General features: G+C 42.6%; 1 protein-coding gene across 1 annotated transcript in view; it reads left to right on the forward strand.

Moving 5' to 3' along the window:
* Positions 1 to 26,546, forward strand: part of CDAN1 (codanin 1) — a 237,335-nt gene that overhangs the window by 23,062 nt on the left and 187,727 nt on the right. The window contains exons 2-3 of the mRNA XM_085627237.1: positions 20,913 to 21,640; positions 24,231 to 24,449. Coding sequence (XP_085483363.1) covers positions 20,913 to 21,640; positions 24,231 to 24,449 — 947 coding nt within the window. The remainder of the gene's footprint in view (positions 1 to 20,912; positions 21,641 to 24,230; positions 24,450 to 26,546) is intronic.

Consider the following 26,546-nt stretch of genomic DNA (forward strand, 5'->3'; position numbering starts at 1 on the left):
TGTTTTATCTGACCATAAGCCTTTAAAGGAGGTGTTTTCAAAGAAAGGTCTGGACTCCATTTCCTCTAGAATAAAGAAATGGATTATTTCTCTTCAAGAATTTAATTTTGATGTGGATTATATTCCAGGTGTCATCAACAAATCGGCGACTGTCTTTCTAGGTTGGTTGATCTCAGTAGAAATATTGAGGATGATGTAGTTTCTGACGGTGAGGTTGTCAATGTATGTGAGATCACTGACGGCACGGTTACTCAGGATGATTGGAAAGTGGAAATCAACAAGGATGATGAGATTAAAAGGGTAATTGAGATGTTGGGAGAGAATAAACGTTTGGAGAAGCCATGGAGCTTGGTCTCTGATGAACTGTCGGTAGTTGATGGCATGCTTGCTAGGGGTACAAAAAGTTGGTTCCACCGCTGGGTATAAGAAAGAGGTTACTCAGTTTTGACCATGTTGGTCATCTTGGAATTGTTAGAACCAAAGAATTGTTAAGATTGCAGTTTTGGTGGCCTGGCATGGATATTGAGATTGAGAGGTTGGTTCGTGAATGTGCTGAATGCTGTGCTAGCGATAAGATCTTGAAGACAAAACAAACTCCCATGGTGTGCAGAAAATTACCTGATCATCCTTGGGATGAGATTTCAATTGATATTATTGGTCCATTACATGGTGTGTGTGATACTCCCTACTTGTTGGTGGTTTTAGATCTCTACTCCAGGTGGATAGAAGTGTGCGCTGCTAGAGATGTTTCCACTGCAAGTGTTATTAGATTTTTACAAGATATTTTCAAGAGAGAGAGCTTCCCCAACAGCATATTCTCTGACAATGGGCCACAGTTTTCTTCAAATGAGTTTAAACTTTTTCTTGACAACTGTGGAATACGCCATAAAAAATGTGCGATTTATCATCCAGAAACAAATGGTGTAATTGAAAGAGTCAATAAAACTCTTAAGGAAAGTATTCAACTGGCGAGAGCCAGTGGTCTGAATTGGAAAGAATCACTTCAAGACAGAATCTCGGCTTACCGTGTTTCTCCCCATTCAACCACTGGAAGATCGCCCTATGAACTCTTTAAGGGGAGGATTCCCAATACTTTGTTGTGTCCCGGTTGGATGCAATTGAACAAGGGTTTTGTTAACAATCAGATAGGGGATTGGAGGGACAGAGAGCTAGAGAAACAGTCCTTGAGGAAATCTTATTTTGATGAAAAGAAATGTGCTCAATTCCAGGCGGTAAAAGTTGGTGATTTAGTGAAGATAAAAGCTCCTGTTAGGTGCCAACCGTGGTCAAAATATACTAATGTCAGACCTGTAATTAAGATATTCAAAAATGCTGTCAAGACTAGTGATGGGAGAATTTGGAACAAGAGTCGTATTGTGGTTGTAAATCCCATTGCTTCATCTGATCAGACGAGTAGCAACAGACTCAACTCATGTTCCAAGTTCTCTAATTTCTCATCTCCTTTCTCTGGCTTGCCTAGTGTCTCGGGTGGTGTTAGAGAAAGAAGTCAAAGGGTGCGCAGACTTCCCGTGTACATGAAGGATTATGTTTAGTTTTAAGTTAGCTAATGAAGAATGCTGTGTTCATTCTTGTCTTTTGTTTGCATAGCACGGTTTATGCATGATGTTTTGGTGTTTCTGATATTGTACGTTTATTTATCTCTCTATGTATTTGTTTTTATTTGCTATTTTTCTATTGTTGAGGGGGAAGATGTGTGATGTTGTGAATCTTCCTTCCTCCCATGTATGTGTACCCAGAATTAGAAGATAGAATGATGTTAAGATTCTATTTGAGAGTTAGAAGAGAGTGGTGAGGGGGATTCTAAAAGAGAGGAGTTGAGAGACTGTTGGTGGTTGAGGTGAAATAAACCTACCTTCATAACGTACATCAGTGTTCTGCTTATTCATTCCGTGGAGAACACCACAAAACCCTAATTCACCTAAAGGCAAGCACCATTGTGGCCTACTATGGTCTCTCCTGAAACACTACCCTACAAAACGTGCTTCTCTTGAGATATTCACAGTGTTGGTATTAAGGATTACTGTCAGTAACAAAGGCTTTTTGTTGTAAGCAACACCTCCACTCGTTTACTGATGTTTCTCCTCAAAAAGAAGCAATAGTCTTTAGTCAAAAAAGTCTTATCTCCATATCTGAATATGCAGGCTGTGTTTGGAGACTAGTGATTATGGAACAGTTCACCTTAGGCCCACTTCTTGAGGATTACAAAAAAATTAGCATTTAATATGTACTTTCATTTGTCCTGCACATTCCGTCATCCTACAGTTTATAAGCTACAAATTCAGTCGTGAACTTTGTCTTGATTAACCTTCTTCACAAAGGTTTTGGTGATTTAATTGGATGCCAACATTTTGTTCCTGTCCCGTTAAACTTAGTGTGTTTAAATGTCCAAATCGCTGCCTAGCTCGCAGCAGTTTAGTTCTGCCTTTTGCTCAGCATCTCCCAATCCTGAACTCCATGAATTACATTTATCTGTTATGTGCCCCTTACACTCATGCTCCCCTCTAGAGCATACCATTTGTTTGCAACCATTTTATTGTCATCCCATTTCTTTGTGGACTGCAGTTTTACTGTGAAGCCCCTTATTTATCATTTTATTGTAAGTAATATGAATATAATATGGATGATATTTTTAGGACAGTCCTGGGAGATAAGACAGAAGTGGATTAGGGTTAGGGTAAATAGTGAAATGTAAGAGGTCAAGGGTTTATGGGAATGGGATTAAGGGCTGGGCTGTAAGTGGGGCCGGGCTGAGATCTGGCATTAGTTGAAAGATTACATTAAAAGAGGTCCCTAGTGGACCCTATATTCTGTCCTTAACTTTACAGGGAAAACGTTAATAGATATATGAACAATGACTGTACAAACCGCTGCGACAAACCATGTCAGCAGGGTAGCTCCTGTTTACATTTTATGTTTAAATTTACTTTACTAAGAGTATTTACTTTTTCCAGGATGTTGGCTCTCCAGGATGTTGGTTTCCACACAGCATATTATACTTTATTAGCGTACTGTGAGCTGGGTCGCCTGCTGTTCATGGGTGGGTAATTCAGCATGTTTGAGGGCTATTGCGTTGAGGCTGAAGACAGTGTGAGTTTCTTGTAGCGCCTGTCAGTGACTATATTCTAACCAGTTTCAGTGTGATTAAATAACACCGTCACATCAATTTTTTCCGCGTTTGACTCTGTAATTTGAATATTATTGTATTTTTTGCCCTTGTCTGACACGATTCCGATGTTTTAAATATTGGGTCCCTTAGGGTGGCACAATTTGTGCTGCAGCCCTTGGGGAGCCTCTTTAGTGCCTCAACCCCTAGGTACCAGGGGTACCATTTACTGGGGACTTCTAGAGAGTGCTAAAGGTATTGCCAATTGGGGTACAACTGCACAGTTTTAGGAAAAGAACAGTGCCACTGGGGACCAGGTGAGCAGGAACCCAGTACACCAGTCAAAGTTGCATCAAATACTAGGTGAGGGGCTACTGCAACAAAAAACCCAGTTTCCTACTGAGAGGAACTAAAATATTGGTTGCACTGCACACTAGAAAACGTGCTGGATTTTAGTTTACATGCTTTAAGGGCACCCCCCCAAATTACATAGGCCACACCGCCTGGAAATAATTCTTAGATACGCTTGTTAGACCAAACCCCTTTTAGTGCCCTCCCCACACTTTTTTCGTTCCACTTAAAGCCCTGGTTAAGGGTAAAGCCAAGGGGTTAAGAATAAGTTGGTAAAGGTAATAGCTAAAGGCAAGTGGTTAAAGGCAACAAAGGAAGGAGTTAAGGACGGGGGCTAAAGGATGAGGCACTAAGAGGAAAAGGGTGAGGGGACAAGGAGTAGAGCTTAAACTTACTGGTAAGGTGTTAAGAGTAGTGGAATAAAGTGGTAATGGGTTAAGAGAAAGGGTTTTAATAATACAAGAAATAGTCTAGTGTCAGAAAGTATTGGTAAGAGGTTATGGGTAAGGAGTTAAGGGAATGGTGTAAAACATAAAGTGTTAAGGATAAAGAGAGTGGAGCTAAGGGGACAAGAAGTAAGAGGCTAAGATACTGATATGGGGTAACGGTTATGGTTAACTTTAGGGTAAAAGGTTATGGGTAAGGGGATAAGGGCAAAAGGGTATAGATAAGGGGGTAAGGATGTAAAGATAAATGGTAAAGTGTGAGGTGTAAGGATTATGGGTTTAGGGCCATAGTAGAGGGTAAGGGGGTGCAGGAATAAGGGATTAAGGGTAAAGGAGAGGGGTTAAGGACAAAGGAGTATGGTTAAGAGATTAATGGTAAGGGGTTAATGTGATTTGTGTAAGGAGGTAAGGAATTATATCTCCCTTACCCTTTACTGTTATCCACTTACCCATAAGCCCTTATTCCATTCTCCAGTTACTCTTTCCCCCTCACCCTCTTGTTCCCTTACAGTTAACACATTCCTCTTACTTCCTCACTCTTAACCATTACCTTAAACTGCTAGGAGTTTAGTAAAGGTAGCATAATTAAAACAAGCATTTGCAATGCAATAGGTCTCGCATTTATGCGAGTTTGACCTATTGGCATTGTAAATGACTGGCTTTTATTTATGTTTCAAAAACCAAAACATAAATAAAAGGCAATGTCATTTACAATAAAAATAGCTCAAACTCTTGCAAATGCGAGACCTATTGCATTGCAAATGCTTGTTGACAAGGTTGGAGATTTAACTAGTCTGGACAGAGCCAATGCAAAATTGTCACGAATCACGTCCCACATTACCCCACGGGTTGAGTTTTAAAATGGGACTGCAGCCAGAGCCTGAAAGGAGAGCATGCAGGCTCTGCAAGGTGGCAGATACAGATCAACAAGGTATGAAAAACAAACAAGTTAATCATTTCGTTCTTTTGGGAGCATGAGGTCAAGAAATAAAGTGAAGTGCTTAAGATGAACAAAGAGAACAATGGAATTCTGAGGGACAAAATTCAGGTTTTTCTCCAGGATATTGTTTTTGACTGGTTTTAAACCGAAAATCTTTAAGTGGAGCAGTTATAAGTTGTACTATCAGAACAAACACTAACAGGTCTAACGTGTCATCATCCTTACAGTGCTTCTTTTTAATTTCACAAGTGCTCCACCTTCTAATCATCTTTCCTCACTGCCTTTGGATGACCCACATACACACGCCCTTGGCAATATTGACAAACTGTATCCAAATATTAGCTTTGTGTGGACTACTCTGTTGAGGTCTTAGCACCTAAAACTAGTAAGTAGCACGGTCCACCGCGAATATTTTCAAATTGGGGTCATTAATTCCCAATGGAGAAAGTCTGACCTGATTTGTGTGCGATATATAGAGCAGGGCTTCTGGAATTAGGCAATTGTGCGGCTTTTGAGTTTTCTGCATAATTAGGCTATGTTGTCAGAGTGGCCACAATCCATCATCTGCTGCATAATCTGCTGGTTTTAAGAAAAAAATAAAATCTTTCTAGCTAAAACGGTTCAAAAGTTACTAAAACAACTGCAACATGTTGAGGTAAAGTGGAAGGTGCTTCACAAAGGTGGACTAATCACCTTTAGTTGCTTATTGCTATCTTTAGCAGTCAGATTGGTACTAAATAGATGAAACCCTTGCCCACATAGTGTTAACATGTGTGAAACTGACAACATTTTGAGGAAATACTGTCACAAAATGTGCTGCATTACGCCGCACGATTTGCCTTTTCTTGCTGCTTAATTTAGTAATCCCAGCCACATAATTTGGCCCTCCCCTGCCACATAATTCCAGTGGCCCAGCTATAGAGTAATGGGTAGGTAACAGTGAATAGCAAACATTATGTATGGTGTGAATAACCATATAAAAATCTGGGTATTCATTGCTGCAGCTCAACTGTGGGAAACAGTTGTAATGCCACCAAGTATTCGCTTCTCCTGTGTTCCACACTGTCACCAAGATCTATGGAGAACTGACCAAGGCATAGAATTGGCGGCTGCCAGGTTCATCTGCTTCACCAAGTGTCCAAGGACCCATGGGATGCGAAAGAATGCAGTTGTGTGTTGCCTGTGCCAATCACCATTATGAGCAGGTCTTTGCAGAACTGTGCTCACATACACAAAATATCCTTTGTGCAACAACATCAACTGTTAAATGGCTAAACACTTATAAGGTACAAGGTTTAGCCATGCAACAGCTGATGTTGTTGCACCAAGGATATTGTGCTGTAAAACTAAATACTTATAAGGTCCCAAAAGCGAGACCTATTGGCTATGCCAATGCTTGTTTAGGTAGCATATAACTCTTGTCAATTGCATAATTTGATCTGAATTTCATCCAGATGGTACTACCCGGCCACAATTGAGTTGCGGCTTAAGGCACTGCGAGTTTCTCTCAGTGCCTTTCAATAGGGTAAATAGGGTCATTTAATCCTTGCCCTCTGTGCAAAGGCACTGAGAAATGGTCACGTATACTGGCTGCAGTTTTTGTTCAATGCAAATGTTTGGGTAGGCTGGCATGTTTAAAGTCATATCCTTAATTATATAGGCCTTGTTCCTTTCATGTCTCCCACTTTTTTCATCCCACTTAAAGCCCCGCGTACAGTAATGAATGAGCGAGATGAACTACAGCAAAGGTCCCAGACAGCAGCCTGCTCTCCTGTGGAGGATGTCGAGCGAGGCGAACACTCGTCTACATAGAGAGGCTGCCACCAAGCAGAGACCCCTTTCCACTCATTATGGTCAAAACGCCATCATACGGGTGCGCATCGTCACGTAAACTGATAGTTTATGATGAAATCGATAGCAATCGTTGTATTAACGTCACATTTGGCAAAAATAATTTAGGTGCCTAAGTCGGAAGAGGCAGTCAAGTGATTCGCTCCTTGTCGCAGTAAGCACAGAAACCGCGCTGGGAGGTGAGAATGCCTAACCAATGCAAACACCCACGACTTTTAGTGACCCGTCACGTCTCCTACTCCCAACTGAGTGTCACTTTAGGTCTTTAAGAAGGCTGCAACACAGCGGGTGTCGCTTGTGTTTACACAGGATCGCGAGCAAGGGCTCTCGAGCCTCTGAAGAGGTTGTTTGAGGTAATGATGCATTGTTTATGGTTTCATGGGTTTCTGTACTCGTACAATTGCGCGAAGTAAAGCCCCGTGTCTCCAATAATCGCACGTCACGACCTGCGGTGGCACAAGCTTCAGAGATGGTACCGGTAAGTGCCGGATGTGTCCCTCGCTTCCTTAACAGCCACAGGAAGAAGATTTTTTTTTTTATAGAAACTATGACACGGGCTCTGTACTGAGGTAACCTCATTTAACACACGCCAGGACAGAGTCAGCAAATGCCGTCGCGCTCACGCCTCAAAGGGCTCTGAGGTGACCTCGCGAGCCTCTGACACCACTAATTGAGCAGCGCAGCCTGTTTGTGTAGGCTTTCCCTCGTTCTTCCGAGCATTCTCCAGCGCTACCTCAAGTGACTCAACTCAGGGTTTGCTGTGTCACGAGCTTAGTGTTACAAATGCTCCATTGTTTACCAGCACGCTGGGTTTCCTTTACCGCCCACGCATCTCTCTATCGTATCGGACTGCGTGTAAACACACCTTCCAGACACATGGGGCTCTGCCTCCCGAAGTCTATACCATTCAGGGCTCTAAAGAAATCCAACAGTTCCTTCAACCCAGTTTGTACTTTAAATGGCCCGACCCACCGCATATTTTCCGTAAACAGAGGGAAAGATGCGATTTGTCGCTGCTCAAGAAAGCACTAATTTAACAAGCGTACTCTTCTTTCTTGCTGCCTTAATGGAAAGCTTTCGAAACACAAAGAGAATGCGCCCCAATCCCTCTCGAGGAGCCGCTGGAAGACGGGGACATTAGGCGCGTAATCAGCACTCTGGTGCCAAGCAGTCTGCAGGGGCATTCACGGGGGCGCATGCCAGCTCCTCGAGATAAATACATAGAGAGCTCTTATCTTAGACATGGCTGCGGATAATTTGCTTTTAGACAGAGGATGTTTGGAGCGGACCAAGTACCCGCAGAGGGGTCAGTTCTGAATCTTCAAGTGGTGCGCGCGCGACTGTGAGCCATATGTTTTCAATTATCGCGCCCGTGTCTGGGCACGATAATTGAAAACATATTGGCTTTGGTGCGCGTAACAGACACCAATAGGCCATGGGCGGAGTAATGCGCCCGCCTTTGGCCTATTGCGTGCTCTGTTTAAAAAAATACACGCACTGAAAGCCCAATAGCAGAAGACCAAACAAAAAAGAATGGGAAGTAAGATCTATTTTTTCTTGGGAATATTACTACCTCTGTACTTTAGCTGCAACAAGAATAGATTGAGCATGCAGCTCTTAAAAGTAGTATGAATAATTAGTGCAACTGCTATGCTTTGAACAATATCTGCTGTATGTTTGGAGCGCCCCGATATTGCAGAGGCCATATTCAGATGTTTATCCCTGCCAAACCCATGCTATGTGAAGATAACAGTATACAAGGAAGTGTCCTTGTGTAGGTGATGAGCCTGACCCTTTCTTGGCAAATGACTGGTTTCAGGAATTACATTTAGCTTTTTCATAGAGAAAAGGTTTGCTGAATGACTACTGTTGCCAACAACAAATTAACTTGAGTCGCTCCTTAATAGAACAGGCCTTGGTTAGGAGGGTGAAAGCATTCAGAGTTCGGATTATTAATGCTGCTCCAGACAGCAAAGCTTCCATTCTGTGAAGGGAGAACTTGGATCTGAGGGTGAGTTCCAGTGGTAGGACTCCTGTCTTCCAGTCTGTAATGTGGACACTCTGAAGCTTTGTGCAGCAAGGTGCCGCCAAGCAAGATTGGGAGGGCGCACTCTGTAACAAATCCGCACGAGTTTTCCCATAGCATTCTGGTAGATGCAGTTTATAGTGTTTTTGAATCACAAATTATGCCTAAGCAGAACAGTGTTTGCCTTCAGTGTTGGGGCAACCGGTGCTTGCATTTCTGGACATCATTATCTGCGTTCTTGATTTAGGGTCTTTCAAATATTCTATTAACAATTGCTATTATGACAACCCCCATCCAGTCGAACGTCGAATGCCATGGTGGATCCTTCAGATAGGACTGCAGCAAAAGAGCATTTCCTGATAAATCCCTGCCCTACACCCACACAATGCCAAACCACCACCTCTCTGCGGATCCTCTACAACGTTAGCTGCCACTTCCACCTTGCAAGTATAAGACAGAGTCCTCTGCCCCAAGTTGCACCAGTTCCTTTCTCAACGGCTGCCTCGTCTTCCTCCACATAATTGTTAGTGCACTTGACTCTGGAAGCAAAAGGATCCTATGTCCCCAAAAGGCCTCCCCATAACTCATGGCTGCTGCTCTCAGGCACAGTATCGAAGATTCCATTTTCCTGTAATTCTTGCAGGGTCATACCTTTGCCATCGGCACTGATTGGTGAATTCCTAATCGGCGGTCTTGTCACCTTTCCACTTTGGGGGCAGGGCCGTTTCTACCATTAGGCAAGACTAGGCGGTTGCCTAGGGCGGCAAAAGGAAGAGGGCGGCAAAAGGAAGAGGGCGGCAAAAAACATGAGTTTGGGAATATCTAATGCATAAATTATTCTAGCCTGGATGACACGGGGAGAGAGTGATGGTAGTAAAAAAGGAGGGGGCGGCATTTTTCAATTATCGCCTAGGGCAGCAAAACACCTAGATACGGCCCTGTTTGGGGGGTTTCCTTCTGGGTTGGCAATAGCTTCTGGCTCCGTGATAAGATCTTAGTCCCCATCCTTATCAAGCCACTCTAGTATTCACATATTTTGGGGCATCCTCAAGTTTTCCAGACTCTCATCCCATTCCTACAAATGAACTCTAGAGGGCAAAGCACAGTCTTGGAACTCTAAAACCCTCATGGGCTGTTATATAATCGTAATCTACTATCACGCTTCCAGTTGGACACCAAGTCCTCAATCCTCATCTGTGGCTTTCTCTTGCTGAGGGGAAGATCACCTCTGATGCCCTCCTTGTCCACATTTCTAAAATTGATCTTTTACACTCTGCGTTTTCTCCTCCCCATGTGTAACAGATCTCGTGGTTTATTCTTTCTCCCATATTTGATTTTGAGCTTCACTTTTAGTTTAATCAGGCTAATCACAGTACTGGTACTTTGGTCCTGTTCCTTATTCCTAAACTCTCTCCGTCTTTCTTTTCTTTTAACATTATTTCTCTTACCTAAAGTTACTTACCTTTTTCTTTCCAACACAAGGTTATTCCAGCAGAGTATATATATGTGTGTGTGTGTGTGTGTGTGTGTGTGTGTGTGTATATGTGTTGTAGACAGGCAGTACCTTTGGTACAAAAGAATGTGTGAACTAATGGAAAGGCCAGTCAATAGAAGATATCACAGTTGCAAAGGATTTTGGACCTTGTGGTCCTAACGAAGATTGAAAAGAATTTGCATACTAATGACGGTGGTGGAAAACGAGTACTATACATTGAAAGAATTAACTTATGTTAAAGGAAATAACCACTGGTCTGAATGCTTTATTTAGTAAAGACGCTTTGAAATTTTGTGACTGTGACTTTAAAAACTTTGCAGTGAACAAGAGAACTGGTCCTTCTACTCTTTTTTTATATCTTATTCAAAAGGTTGAACGAACTGCCAGCGAGTTGCATTTGACACAGGTTGTTGAACCGAAACGCGTAATGCTGTCCATATTTTACTTACCTGAATAAAGCAACTTTGAGGAAGCACGCTTGGTGGGCCTGATTACACACACCAAAGAAGTGTGTGGTTTTTCGTTTGAGATATATATATATATATATATATATATATATATATATATATCTCAAACTACCGTTCCTTCGTGCTATCGTCACACATAAGATATACGGACCACTTGGATTCGCTTGATGCCAAATATATATATATGATCCTACAGTGCCTTCTAATTTCCTTGTTCTGTCCCACACGTTTCTTTCTAAACTTCCCAACCATGCTGGGAATCATCCCTTCTCATATTTTCTTTATTCTTATCTTTCTCCTCTTCAATCTACTCTAAAGAAATGGAGTACTTGCCATCTGTAATCACCTCCACTCTGCTCTTCACGCTATCTATCCTCTCTTCTTATTCTATTGGATCTGTGTATTGCATTAGATACGGTGGACCACTTCATTTTGCTTTCCATTCTGCCTTCTGTTGGTATTTTAGACATTATTCTTTTTTGGTTCTCCTCCTATTTATCTTTTCACACGTACTCTGTTTCTTAGGAGAACTCTTTCGCTCCCTCTTCTCTATTCTTATTCTCAATTTTGAGCGAAGAGCAGTTTGTTTTCATGATGGCAGACAGTGGAACATTCACAAACAGTGTATATATACTGAGACTCTAAAAGCAACTATAATTGAGAATTAATTGCTGCCTGTGCAGGACTCAGCTTGGAGAGGGTCGTTTCTATTTGTGATTGCAGAATGGTGCAGAATTGGTGTTTCAGTTCTGTGCAGTGATCCTAGTGGGCAGTTTTGTAACGCATGCATAGAGGGAGCCCTGCAAGTTACTATAATACCCTGATGCAGGGGAGTGTTGCGGTGAAGCTTTATTTGGTATGGAGTATAAATTATCTACCTTAAAGTGTATTACTCACACCCCAGTCTGCTTTTTTTAATATAATATCTTGTTGACTGGCCTAATTAAGCATTCACCAGTGGGTGGCTGAGATTAATTGAAGCATTCCTTCTAGCACCTGTTTATTCGCGGCACTAGACGCCTTATGTGTGACAAGTATGCCCAGAAGTGGATCCAGTGCTGACTGTGCCACTGGACTGAAGATATACATACTGATGAGGCCGAACTAAGCCAAAACTAGTCTAGGGTTTCTTGTGTTGCTGTCTGGAGGAGAACTGATCTTGAAATTACGGGTGAACTGTTCCTATTGGAGCAGTACAAGACTAATTTGCATATGGCTGGTATCTGTCTAGAATGGCTCAGTGGGAAAAAATGATGGACAGGAACACAGCGAAAAGTGGTCCCCAGAGGCTGAAGTTAATTCAAGCATTCATTTCAATACTTTGTAAGAAGAGCCGTCACTAAGAGTGGATCAATGTGCCCTGGGACTAAAGGATACATGGTTGCTTTGTATGTCAGGAAGGTAAACTCCAAGACTCTCATTGCACATCAAGTAATACAGATATGCCAGCTAAATTGGGTTGAAATAAGATATTAACTGGGCTCTCCCCCATTTGGCTGAACGACTACTTGAAAGCTCTTTGAGGTTTTTGGAATTGGGATGTAATGAGGATCTCTAAACTGACCATGTCTAGACTTGAACATGGCTTAAGACTTTTGAACATTTTGTATAGTAGGATGTAGCAGATACTGACATGTAAGTAGTGGGACAATGAATACATGCGCTACCATGCCATGTCAAGATCACCGAGTAAAGACAACAATGGGGTGCAGAGTGCTGGCTGACAGCCTATGCAAGAATCCAGTAAGCAATAGTGTTAATATCTATGTATTTAGTTAATAATCCACAGGATATCCCGGAGAGATTGAAAATACAATAGAAGGGTGATCTGGCAACATTTGAAGGTTGAGAATGGGAGAGGGCCTCCAGTATCCTAGAGAAACGTCTGTCCATGCTAGCGTCTGGCTTAAGTTTATCATACACGGGTTCACCTTATAACAATGTAAAAAAACATAACCCATATCTATGTACCAGGGGCTGTGGATAAGTGGTGGATGTCTGTCACATCATTTGGCCATGCCCTAGGCTTAGTCGATTTTGGGATGGTGTTAGAGCCCACCTCTCTGAAACCATTGGTGTCTCTGTGATTGAAGAGAACAAAACTGTGATACTGGGGTTATAGGACCCACAAAATATGTGCAACTCCTCTGTGGTATTGACCTCTTGGTGGCTTTTCAGCATGTGGCCAAATTATGAGGTAGTGTGGTTATACCCACCGCGGATTAAATGGACTGATGTAGAGCCACTAAGAGGAGGGGTTGCCCAAGAAGCTTCTAAAGATATGTGAATCATGACTCGGTCATTATGCATTGGGATAGTGTCTGGGGGGAGACCCTCAAACGAGCAAAGAGAATCCTCTGTGAGGGAAGATAATCTGATAATGTAGTACATATAGGAGTTGTAAAAGTATTTTTACATGCCGCATATAATGTTGGTAAAGTGCAAAATGAAATTAACCGTTGGTGGTGAATCTCGTTGCCTTAGGTCATTTCTTTTGTTCTGCTAAAGTAAGTGTTTTTGTATTCCTGAATGAAAAGTCAATAAAAACATTAAAAGAGAATGCCATATATAAACTTATCCTGGCAATGTAGCCGTAGTCATGTGTAAAGGATGCAATATTTTTATATGTTGTCAATTGTCGACCTCCAATATGGGGTTCTCTAAATTCTTAAACACCAGTGTTACAGATGGATTTGCAGTACACCCAGTGCAAGGATTGAGACACGTAGAACTTGCTAATTGACGGCTCCCTGAATGTACAGAACTTGACTTTTTTTTTGAGTTTTAGCCTCGAACCCCATCACAAATTGAATCTTGCAAATTTCACAGGGTCAAGAAATGCTTGAAGCACGACTTTGAAGTCCCCCATTCCTCCTGTAAAGTGCATGCTTTCGCCTGAGCTGTGACGTTTGCAGATGCCATGCAGGGTTGCAGCTAGCATTCACACAGCTGCACCAGGGCATGAGGGCCCACTGGCCCACAGTTATGGCAGTCATCTGCTGCCCATCAAGGCTGATGTCAGAAGCTAGTCATTTGCATGAACATTAGTGCTTCCCCTGGTGTAGACTTCCGATCTCTGAGGAACAAGGACACTTTTCCTGGTTACTTTGTCTAATGGAATCATTCGCAGCAACCTCCTGTGCACAAACCTTTACCCTGTGGCGCCCAAGTGTAGTGAGCAGTATGGTTATCAGAAAGAGAACTGCCTGCTGCTAAGCCAGGCAAGATCTCCATCTGTAGTCGTAAAATGTTTATAATGCTGTGTGGTTCATCAATGCAAAGCCTTTCCTGTGAGAGCAAGCATGCTAGTGAAAGGCCTTAAGTTGTAAACTCAGATAGTATTACTGACTGTGGATCCGAAATAAACCAAGCATCAGTCACCAGCCTTTTGGCTTTGTTGATCCTTGTTTTGTTTAGTCGGGGGATTTGCAGCAAGGGCCGTGTTGGTGAAGCTGCCAGGCCCTTATAAGGCGGAAACAGGTAACACTGGCTAAAAGCAATTATGTCTTTGATTTCAAAAAGCACACCTTGCTTTAGTAGTCCTCTGACGCTTCAGGGAACTACTTTGTATGTGGATGTGCGCCTTGAAGGGTAGACTGCCATCACTCACAATGAGGATAGCTAAAGCCTGAAGTGAGCTGACCCACTGACCTATGCTGTAGGAGAAGAAAAATGTGTGTGACACAATAACAGACCAATGTATGAAGATGGATAGCTGAAAGTATAATTATATATATATTATCTACTGGCAGTCGCCAGTAGATAGTTATAGTTACAACCTAGTTTCCATAGGAAATCTCAAAATTCTATTTTGAATAACTTTGGTGCCGGTTGACGTATCCTCGCGAAATTTTCAAAACTAATGGGGCGCTCCGTTCAGCTCCTACCCTGAAAGTCTCGGGGTGATTCGTCAAGCGGGGGCCGGGAAAAAGGGGGGGTCCCAAAACGCGTTTTCCCCATGCATTTTTCCATAGGACCTTTAGTCGCAGCTACAGCCCGAACGGCTGAACAGAATTACGTGGAATTTGGCAGAGAGGTAGCCATAAGGTCAAGGAAGTGCCTTTTGCAGGTCTGGTGTAAATCTGTTCAGTATTTCCTGAGAAAATAGCATTTAAAAGCATATCAATATCTATACGCGCGCACCCTCTATTTAGGAGGGGCCATGCAAGTGCGCAGCGCGCGCGCGGAGCGGGCGCGCCGATGGCGCGCCGGAGGCGCGCCAGAGGCAAGCCCGTCTGCGCCCGTCCGCGCCTCGGACGCACTCAGCACCAGCCCTACGATTAAAAATGAAGTAAGATTAGTGAAATATACGAGGGAACAGCTACTAGACTTAAGGAACAAGGTCAATGAGGGGGAAAAAGCTATTGCGTTACCAAAGCCCAGTCTGTCCCTTGAGTGTGGCTTGATTAACTGTCGTTCTCTGACAAAACACCATCAGGAAATTTTTAATCTGGTGGAAGACCTGCATTTAGATGTGCTATTCCTCACGGAGACATGGTGTAGTGCTGACTCTTCGGTGGAACTAGGGCTTGCCTGCCCAGAGGGATATAAGATCTTTCATAAGCCCAGAGCAACTGGACGAGGTGGAGGAGTCGGGGTGATGTTTAAGGACACCTGGGACTTCGCTCCATTTAAGGTTGACGAAGTGGCGGGCATTGAGCTATTAGGATTCTCCCTACAAGAACAGAGAGGGAGGCTCCTTACAGGGATGGTCAGCTATAGACCCCCCAGCTCTAGCACACAGGTTCAGGCGCTCCTGGATGTCGTTGCGGCTCAGTCACTGACCCACTCAAGAATGTTGCTCTTGGGGGATTTTAATATGTGGGAGAATGGGGTTCATGATAGCCATTTAAGAGACTTGACGGAAATCTGTGAGAGTCTTAACCTGCATCAGTTGGTCCAGCAACCTACCCATCAAGGGGGGCATATTTTGGATCTTCTGTTTGCTGACGCTAAAGAAACTGAGGTGGTTAATATCCTACCTCAGACCTGGACAGATCATTCGCTGATCCAGTTCCGGATTTGTATCCCGGATGGTAAAATAAACAGATTGCCTCCTGTTACATACCGGATGGGGAGAGATTGGGCGAAACTCATGAGGAGCAGGGCTGGGCCACTTTTTCAAAATTTGCCTCCTTTTAATCCTCATGAGTCTGTGGACCTAAACTATTGTCTATATCAGAAATACATTGTTGAGGTACTAGATCAGCATGTACCTCTGAAACGTTTGAAGGCCAGAACAAAGCCCTCTGCGCCGTGGTTTACTGAGGAGTTGAGTATTATACGCAAAGCCTCTCGGCTGGCAGAGAGGAACTGGCGAAAGCATTATGCTGAGGACGATAAAGTGGCTTTCAAAAAAGCACAAGCCCAATATAAAGAACTGTTGGCTAAGGCCAAAGTGGACTTTTTCCTCAATTCTATTCTATCAGCACCAAATAGTGCCAGAGCTCTTTTTAAGATCATTAGGGACCTTTCTAACCCCACTAGTGTGGGAAATAAGGTGGTAGCTTCACAGAGGTTATGCAATAAAATCGCCTCTCATTTTGAGGAGAAAATTGCTAACATTGTAGGAGGTCTTAACATGTCCGACCCATCTCTGTTGAATGCTATTGGACAATCGCCCCTGGTAGAACAAGAGGGAGTTACCTCATTGGAGCACTTTACACCACTCACTAATGAGTTGTTTTTTAAATGTGCACAGAATGTGAGGTCAGGGTCTCCATTAGACCCCATACCTAACAGGATTTGGAAAGATCATGCTCCGGCCTTGTTCCCACGACTTTGGCAGATATGCTGTCAATCCCTGGATGAAGGGATGGTGCCTGAAACTTGGAAGCTGGCTGTGGTCACTCCATTATTAAAAAAACCATCTTTAGATCCAGGAGACCCTACTAGCTTTAGGCCCATTTCCCTGCTACCTTTTCCTATTAAAATCCTTGAAAAGGTAGTGAGTAGCTCTCTTTCTGGGTACCTGGAGGAGTTCCATCTCCTGGATAAGAGCCAGTTTGGCTTTAGGCCAGGGCATGGAACGGAGACAGCCCTGGTTACGGTGCTAGACAACCTCCGGATGCGGGCTGACAGAGGCCTTTCATCAGTAATGGTCCTCTTAGACATGTCAGCCGCATTTGATACGGTAAACCACCGAATCTTGCTGAACAGACTGGAGCATTTGGGAGTTAGGGGATGTGCTCTGAGGTGGATACGTTCCTATCTCACAGGGAGACAACAATTGGTCTCCCTGCCCCCTTTTACTTCCAGCAAGACCTTGGTGGAGCATGGGGTTCCCCAGGGATCGGCCATCAGCCCCATTCTCTTTAATATCTATTTGCAGCCACTAATTCCCATCATCAAGGCGCATGGGGTTGATATTGTCAATTATGCGGACGACACCCAGTTGGTGTTCTCACTAGAGGGAAAGGATGCCTTAAATATGGATGAATTCCAGAAATGCATGAGTCAGACCTCGGACTGGCTCAGGGCTAACTCCCTGCAATTCAACGGAGGCAAGACTGAGGTGATCTACTGTTCCCCAGCGAGAGTAAGGGATATGCCTTTTGATTTTAGACTGGCCCCTGATATAGATCCCATTGTCCCTGTGACTTCGGTGCGGAACTTGGGGGTCATGTTCGATAATGATCTGCAAATGACTTCGCAAGTTAAAAAAACTGTGGGGGTCTGCTTTGCTCTTATGAAAGCTCTACGGCAGATTCTTCCTTTCCTGCCGATGGAAAAAAGACCTCTGGTAGTTCGCAGTACTATCTTGAGTAGGCTGGACTACTGCAATTCTCTGTATCTAGGAGCACCTGTTTACATCTTTCAGAGATTGCAGAGGGTCCAGTCTATGGCAGCCAAACTGGCGCTGACCAGAAAACGTGACTCTTCATCCACGCTGGCGCTTCGAGAGCTTCATTGGCTTCCTATGAGGGAAAGGGTCAAATTTAAATCCCTGTGCATTGTGTACAAAGCGGCACATGGCCTTGGCCCTTTTTCCTTACAAGAGAAGATTTCTTGGTACAAACCTAAAAGGACTCTTCGTTCCTCGAACACTTTTCTGTTAAACACTGGCAGGATTAAGAAGGCCAGAATGGGAGGTAGGGCATTTAGTAATGTGGCCCCACGCTACTGGAATGAACTCCCGCTGAATATCAGACAGGCTAACTCTCTGATGGAGTTCAGGCAAAATCTAAAAACCTGGCTCTTCCCTAGAGAGGGGTCTATGGCCTCGCTACTTCCCTAGTTTTGGTTGGGCTCGTGCTCCGCCTTTTTCCTCCCTCCTACATGTCTCTGCCGATGCACTTCTCGTTGGTTTTAAAGGTCTATTCCATCACAGTCTACGCGCCAAGATACCCGGTGGGTGAAAGCTGCGCGATATAAAAACTAAATACAAATACAAATACATACAAATACAAATACCGTGCGCGCACCCTGCCGTGCGCGAGCGCAATTCTGATTGGTTGTTAGATGTCGGTAAACATTCGAATCGGTCGAAACCAGGAAGTGTCGGCCGCCATTTTGTCTCTCGCAGTCTGAGGGGGTGAAAAACAAAGGTGGAGAACGTGAAAAGGGGGCAGAGTGGACAGTTCCTGACCCCCTAGCCTTGGTCAGGGGGTCACAGAAGGACCCCCCAAGGGAGAAAAAAACAATTTTTTTTTTACAAAAATCGCGAGCACGAACTGCGAGCCGTGGGTGCTCGGTGCGCGAAGCACCGTGCGCGCAGAGTGCGCGCACCTGGCGATTTAAAACAAAACAAATTGTTTTGTTTGAAAAACCTGAAATAAAATAATAAAAACATAACTTAGCATTTAAAAAACCGTACAAATTCACTGAAAAAACCATAGGTTTCACACACGTTATAGTTACGAATTAGCATTTAAAAAACCTTGCAAATTCACTGAAAAAACCATAGGTTTCACACACGTTATAGTTAGCGGACATTTCACTCATAAAAAAACCAATGAAATTCCCCCGTTATAGTTAGTGCAGGCAACTATAACTCACGCGACCGCAATCCTCTGCTGATGCTAAAACTGTATTTAGACACTTATTTGCCCATGTCTTCTTCCATTAAATTTTAGCTATACATATATTGCAAATATTTTTTTTTCATAAAGACACATATGTCATCAGCAGAGGATTGCGGTGAATTTGCAAGGTTTTTTAAATGCTAATTCCTAACTATAACGTGTGTGAAACCTATGGTTTTTTCAGTGAATATATATATATCTATACAGAAAAACATGCGTAAAAAAACAATGAAATTCCCCCGTTATAGTTACTGCAGGCAACTATAACTCACGCGACCGCAATCCTCTGCTGATGACGTCAGGTATTACATCACTGATGACATATGTGTCTTTCCGAAAAATAAATATTTGTAATATATGTATAGCTAAAGATTAATGGAAGAAGACATGGGTAAATAAGTGTCTAAATACAGTGATGTAATATCTGACGTCATCAGCGTGAGTTATAGTTGCCTGCAGTAACTATAACGGGGGAATTTCATTGGTTTTTTACGAGTGAAATGTCCAGCTAACTATAACATGTGTGAAACCTATGGTTTTTTAAGTGAATATATATATATATATATATATATATATATATATATATATATATATGTGTGTGTGTGTGTGTGTTTGTAAAAACAGAAGGACTGATGCCAGAACTAAATATGTACAAGTTTGTAAAATATAACAGTTTGTGACTGGGTGTAGTGCTCCCAGAATGCTCCGTCATTATATGAAAAAAAGGCAGAAGAGTGGTAGCAAGCTTCTTAATTGTTTTGAAAATAAAGTATCCCCCAAACATTATTTGCAGTTTGATTTACAAAACAAAATAGCAAAAGCTAGAGGCAGTTGTACTAAACTACCATTCAATCTTTAAAGGCGACTTTTTATACTATTTCTTTAAGGCATGAGCTAATAAAAGATGTCTGATGCAGGCCTGTATTTAAAGAAAAATTAATATGGGTAATCCCGGTAAAACCATTTAATGCAACATATTTAAAATGAATTATGGGCCCCGTTCTTAAAGAAAGTCATGAATGTGCAGTTACAGTTCTCTGACCTTTTATTAATGCAGATTTATGTCTTTCAGGAATTCAGAAGATTGCACAGTAGTTGGCCTGGAAAATATACCCCTAAGCAAATTGTTGTTCTATTCTCAGATGGGGCAGATATAAGAAAGGCATATTTGCTCATTTGAAAACCTAGAGAAACTCCTTTTCCTGTATTCACATCTTTTGTTTTTTTTTGGGAAGGGGTGGCATTTTGCAACCTTTAAAAATGTTTTACTCCTGTTGTTATCAGGAGTGAATTTCTAACCTTATCCAAGGTGGGAATGAGTTGGAGAGGAGTTGGTGAATGCCTTTAAAAATTTATGTTTGTGGAAGCACATAACCTCACTGCACATTCCAAACCTGGAACTACCACTTCCCACCTGCATTCACTCCATGAATCAATTTCTGAGCAAAAAAATCTTCATGCTTGTAAATTCTCCTAACAGTGCAAAACCAGCTTTTGCGCGTGTGATCAAAGTTTACATTTATAACTAGCTTTGAGATTGGGGCCCCTACCTTTTCGAGCCTGACAAGACCAGGTGGAGTTAAAGTTATAAAATTAAAACTAACTCCTTGCTCTTGTGCTTGGTATATGCTCACAATTAGGGCAAACAAGGGGAGTGATGCACAGTGAGATGAAGTGATTTGCCCAAGTTTTACTTAGTATGCTCAAGTAGAGAAGGTAATCCTGTGAGAGGTCTCGTTCATCATCAGTTGGCAACCAAGTCACAGGATGACATATATAATCTGAGTCTAGTAGCGTTTTGTGGAAGCAAATGCAATGATTTATCACCTCAAATGAGCGAAGTAGACCTTTAAACTGGACAGAATTCTGAAGCATTCAGTCCCTGGGACCAGTAGATGTCTTACAGAATTCCACAACCCTGTGTTACTGCTCAATTTCGTATACTGTGGTGACGTTGCCATCAAGGGTGGGCTAGTGTTCTCTGACAGCCTTTTGGGTTAGTTAGTAATTATATAGCCACCTTTTCTCTGATTATGCACTTTTCATGATGATCCATATCCTCCTCTTATTCCCATATAAACAAACCATAATGTTTGCTTAAGCCAAGGTGAAAATAATAACAATTGTTTGAGTTGGATGTTTGCATTTTAGTTTAATTGTTCACCTGGTTCATATCTTTATTTTACAGGAAAACTCTGTGATTCATGACCTCAAGCCTCTTACTTTAGTTCAGAATGATTTTGTGCCTTTCTTGCTAAATTTTCTACGGGAACAGACAAGTCAGATCCTGAGCAATGGTCCTTCAACACCCGCAAAGACTCCAAATCCCAAGGCTGTTGTTTCATCTCGCAACAATGAAAATCACAAAATGGGTGGACTTGCTGAAAAGAAACCTGGGACTACTTCCAATCAGAAAGGTAGCAGGACACAGCTTTTCTCACAGACCCCAAACAGCTCATTTAACTCTGAAGCCTTCCTCCCCTCATCCCCATCACCACCCAGCGGGTCCTCGTTCTTCACCAAGTCCAGCCTGTCTGCTAGTTGCAGTGATTACCCCAGTCGGGTCTACCACAGCAGCCCTAGTTTTACCAGCAGCCCCGTGATCTCCCATCAATTTGAAAAACGGTCCTGCCAGAAAAGCAATTTAGGTAATTTTATAGTATTCACACCCGATGGGCAACCTGCAAGGCGGAACCGTAAAAAAAATAACAGTTCAGCTTGCACACCTGTCCGCTCAGTGGCCCGGGATCTTGGTCAAAGCCTAAATGATGAGGGTGATAGAGTGGACCACCCGTCTGGGAGTGGCGGCAGTAAAAATCAAGGCGGGCCAGTTTCATCCAGTCCTCCTCCTCCCATGTTCAACCTTCTCAACTTGGAGGAGTTCCCACCAGTAGGAGCAGCGTCTGGCTCATCGAGGTAAGTGTGATATTTCATGATGCTTTTCTTTCAAATGCTGCTGCTAATTTGAATTGTTCAGATGACATTCACAAACGGAGGCTTGGTTAATGGTCTTGCGAAGCTCCTGCAGAATGATCCCATGTGGTGTTCATCCTCAGTAGGAACTGCTCCTGGTGCTTCGTGAAAAGGTATATTTATTGCACTCCGAATTATTGAATCCTCCTCAGTGGGTTATATTGCTAAATGCTTCAGATTCGTACATGATAATTTGGGGGAAAACTGCTTATGTCACTCACCTCTGTGTAAGCAAATTTAATTGCTATATCTCACCTAATCTTTTGATTGCCGGGAGTTCGAAACCCATATATTCACTGCTCTGGACGTCATGGTGCCATGAATACATTGCAAACCAAATATGAAAAATATTACATTGATGTTGTCAAACAGATTATTAGTTTGTACTGTTTTAGCACAGATAATTAGTACAAACCAGGATGATAGACACAAAATCCTCTGTTGCTGTCTGATGGGTGGCTGAGGAGTTTTATAGCAGAGCACAGAATGGTTTATTACAAGAAGCTTGCAGATCTGAGAGGTGTGTGAAACAGGGCTGGTGCAAAGATAAGAAATGGTGACATTTTATAGTGTGATAAATGCAAAACTTAATATGTTTACAATCCATGGTTTGCAATTGCAAAGCAAAGAAATCTGATTACATTTTCTCCATCGTAAAGCCGCTTTGCCAGGCTACCCCTTGAAGCAATAGGCGATTTTAAGAATGCATGCATCAAGTATTTCACCTGCTCTTTCTGCATATCTGAACAGTAAACTCAAACTGGCTGGTGATCAATAAAAGACAAGAGGCTCAGATTATCTCAATCTTGAAATTCCCAAAGCCAAGAAAATCATGACTACAAAACAGTTGTTCTCATATCTAGTTCTGAGACTGGGGAATTCTATTCCAGACCACATAAGACTAATGGCTGATTTAATACTTATGGCCGGGGAGGTAAGTCTGTCAGGGTGACTGAGTCCCCGCCCATCAAATTTAGAAGAATTGTCAGGGACCGCAGTCACTTAAGTTTCTATCAATATTTTAGAAAATTTTATTTGACGCTCTTGATGGAACCGTGCGTTTTAGCTATTTATCAGGTTTTTCTTATTGAAAAAAAATAGAAGTGGGATTTTTCCTTTAAAAAAAAAAAAAGTGCTCCCCCCGCCATGAGAGTTCTTTCCCATGGCGAGGGGTTCATTAGTCTGTTTTCGCTGCCCTTTACCGCCAGGGTTTTCCCAGTGGTGACCGGCAATGAAAACTGACCTGTATATCCACCCATCTGAATTAGGTAGGCGGACTTGGAGACTAGCCTCCGATTGTCCTCATTTTGTGTGTGTGTGTGTGTGTGGGGGGGGTAACCATGTGGAAGTGGGGTAGTCTCCTCTGTGGTTACACCAAAGATCCACCCGCATATTAATCGGGCGGGCTGGGCTGTCTTTATGTTGGTGCTAAGCATACTCGGTCACAGACTGAGTATTCGTCTCACCAACATAAATCCGCCTCTAAATCCCAACATTCCTGCTTTCAGGAAAGCGTGTTTGACACTAGACTAAAGCTTTAACCCTATGCTTATGCTCTATGCCCCTTGCACTGTACTAAATGTCCCAGTTTCTTCTGTAACTCATCTTGTTCTCTGATACTTGCAAGATGCTCTGTTGCTTTGTGGCTAGGTCTGCACTATACTAAAATAACACATTGTTTATGTGCTGTTTTAATGTAGAAATAAAGGACGCTCAGCATGATCACAAAATATCTGGTATAAGGAACCGGGTGGTAATTTCTGTTCTGAGGGAAAGGTGTTGGTACAGCTGATGCATTGTAGTTCTGCATCTGGTTTAAACATTCTGCAGTGCTATGAGACTAGTGGCTGTTGGCACTCATGGGATTTCCAGCTTGTGCATTTTCAAATAGTACTGCATGGTGGAGTGTAACCTATTGTCCAAGTGCTTCCAGGCTTTACATGGAAAGCAACTAAAACAGAAGGAGATAGGAATATGCTTGGACCCAGTGCTTAATTTTCAGAGGTGTTCGCAAGTGAAGCGCACCAGAACTACTTGTTCGGCACCAGAACAGCTTTTATTATCATTAGGCGTTGACCTAGGAGAAGAGCGAAATGCAGAAAAGTGAGAAAAGGGAGAAAGAAGGAGGAAGAGAAGGAGAACGTAGATGTATAAAAGTGTGAAAATGAGATAAGAATTTTAGAATTACTGGGACATGAGGTGAAATCAAAAATAAGAAGCCTTGGTATTCTGCAAACCTGACACTAGACAGCTCTGGCAGGGGGTGTTGGGAGGGAGGTAGGGGCTTCTGGGGGAATTGCTAAAAAAACTTTTGGCCATGTCATATTTTGTTTCAACTATGATAGCTGGGATTACAATACAGTGTACTAGCTTCACAGCATAAAGTTTAACCACTTAAAAGGAATGGGCATCTTCAATTGTTGAGACAAGTTGAAATGGGTCATTTTTATGGTGAAGATATTAAAATGCACTACTTTCATATTTATTCCTTGTGATGATGGGAGGTAAAATGCTGCCCTTTCATCCTTTGCAGCAAAAGCAAGCCGTCAAGAAGAATCAACCCAACCCCAGTAAGCGCAGAGCGCCCCCTGTCAAAACCCAAGATATGCTTCACCTCAACCCCTCTCACCAAATCCCCTTCTATGGGACTCCTAAAAGGATGTGAAACCTTTTCTACGGCTGAAGAAGCGAGCGTCGTGTCTTCGCCCCACAACAGTCTGCAAGAGGAGCGAGAGATGCTGAAAAAAGAAAGGTAGGAATTCTTGTGGTTGAAATGCTTTATTCTGAGTGACTGGATAACTGGAGTTCCCTGAACCCCTTCTGACAAATTTGTAACTGTCCCAACTCATTGCTCAGGTGATGGGCAGGTCTTTTAAACACTTCAGAAGTTTAGGTGATTTTTTTCTGTTCTGACATGTGGAGTGTTTCAGGGACCTGGGGCTCCAGCTGAAACTCTGATTGCAGCAGTTTCAATCTGGATGGTTGAGAAGTGTGTTTCTAAAACACTGGGTTTGGCAATTAATCTAGGGCCATATGTACAAACCCATTTTGAGGTGGCACATGCATATGGTCTTTAAAATCATTTGCATGTGTTTTACAATGTACTAAATCCCTTTGCAATTCTAAAAAGCTTATCTGAATTGCTAAAATTATTTTGTGACTCTAATTTCTAAATCCCAGTTAGGAGCTGGCATGAAAGGGACGCATTCTCGCATTTTTGATTTGCAGTGTGTTGTATCAATGGTTTGCGATCACAGTGATGGTCACAGTTGTGGTGGCAAAGTGTTGAAAAGTTACCAGCACTTCAAAGGACATGGTAACTAATTTGCAAAGAGAAAGATGTCCTTATTGGACAGCTTCATCTTTAGTAATTGTCTTGTGTGGACTCTGTAGTAGTATGACCACAGTCTTCTCCCCTTCAAGTATTCCCAAACAGAAAACTATAATGTTTAAAGCAACACTTGTGCCTTTAAGGAACACAGGCTTTAAAAAAAAAAATGAATTCGTATTTGGGAATGCAGATGCTGGCATGGAGGGCTGCAATCCCTTGCAGGCCATCATTGATGTATTAGTAGCCAGTCACAGGGAATCGCTAATAGTGATCAATATTCATTAGGCCGGTCATTCTGGGAATCCTCGCAAATGAGCTTTTTGCAATGTGACCTATTAGTACATAGGTTTCATTACTAAATTATAGACCAATTGCTGAAAGTCAGTATGTAGTTTCCGTTGGTGGAAGCTTGCCGTTACCAGCCACAATGTTTAGAATATTTATTTGGGTTAGTAAATTAGTGAATGGCCCTTTGCAAGCACTCAGAGCAATGGATGAGCTTGAGAAACAGCTGAACAAGTTGAGATGGAACCAACCAGCACCCCTTCGGTTGACAATGTGGTCTTTGAGTAGCTACCAAGATGTCAGTAACTGTAAGAAGAGATGTGATTTGTTTCTCTTATATGTAACTAAGCCTGGTTTGTGGGAGGAATAGTCTTTGACACATCGGTGGCTTTTAGAGCGTTTGTGATGGTGGTCAGTTTTGCAGGATGAGAAATTACAGTCACAAGGATTTTGGACTGCCACAGGGAGGCCCACTGAACTTGATCCTTTCATTCTCCTGGAGCAATTTTTGGGCTAGGCATTTGCCTAGTCTGCTAAAGACATTTAATTGAGCTGCAGAAGAGCAATCCGATTTTGAGGTATCCTTCATGGTGGTGTTAAGGTCTTGCGCATCGAGCACACACTGGACTAGACACTAGACGGTAACCCTGTCTGACTGAGTACTGTGGCATGTTGGGCCCAGATCCGTCTTCTGGATCCTTTCTACAAGATCTAAAACATGTCATAACTATGCTGGTCCTTTGGGCACCAAACATACAAAATAAAGGCGCAAGAGAGAAAAGTTATAAGGGCGCTGACATAAACCTTGACTCAATTTATAAAAGTGTGTCTGTAATGGCATTTTTTATGGTAAATTATCTTACTGGAATTTCAAATTTGTTATTAAGACAAATCCAGTTATTACAAACATAGACTTGGGTTTAGATGCGGTTGGTCCAACAAAAAGAGCTGTACCTCTAAAATTGTGACCTCAAAAGTGGTTACACCTTGAAGCTGATTTCTACTTTTATGTTTAATGCATTTATGGCTGATCTCGCCAATGAGCTTTGTGAGTTAAGCCCGCTTGCTCCTAAAATTGTAAATTCGTAGATATTCTCATTTTTCTCTTTCAACGACATGGTCATTTTAGGTCACATAGGTTTGGGCCTCCAGCGTCCAATCCCTAAGCTGGGGGCAATATTGCATTAAGAATCACTCTGGAATCAACTTAAATAAGGGAAAGGTCATTAAATG

Source organism: Triturus cristatus, chromosome 9, assembly GCF_964204655.1.
Source record: "Triturus cristatus chromosome 9, aTriCri1.1, whole genome shotgun sequence".
NCBI lineage: Eukaryota > Metazoa > Chordata > Amphibia > Caudata > Salamandridae > Triturus > Triturus cristatus.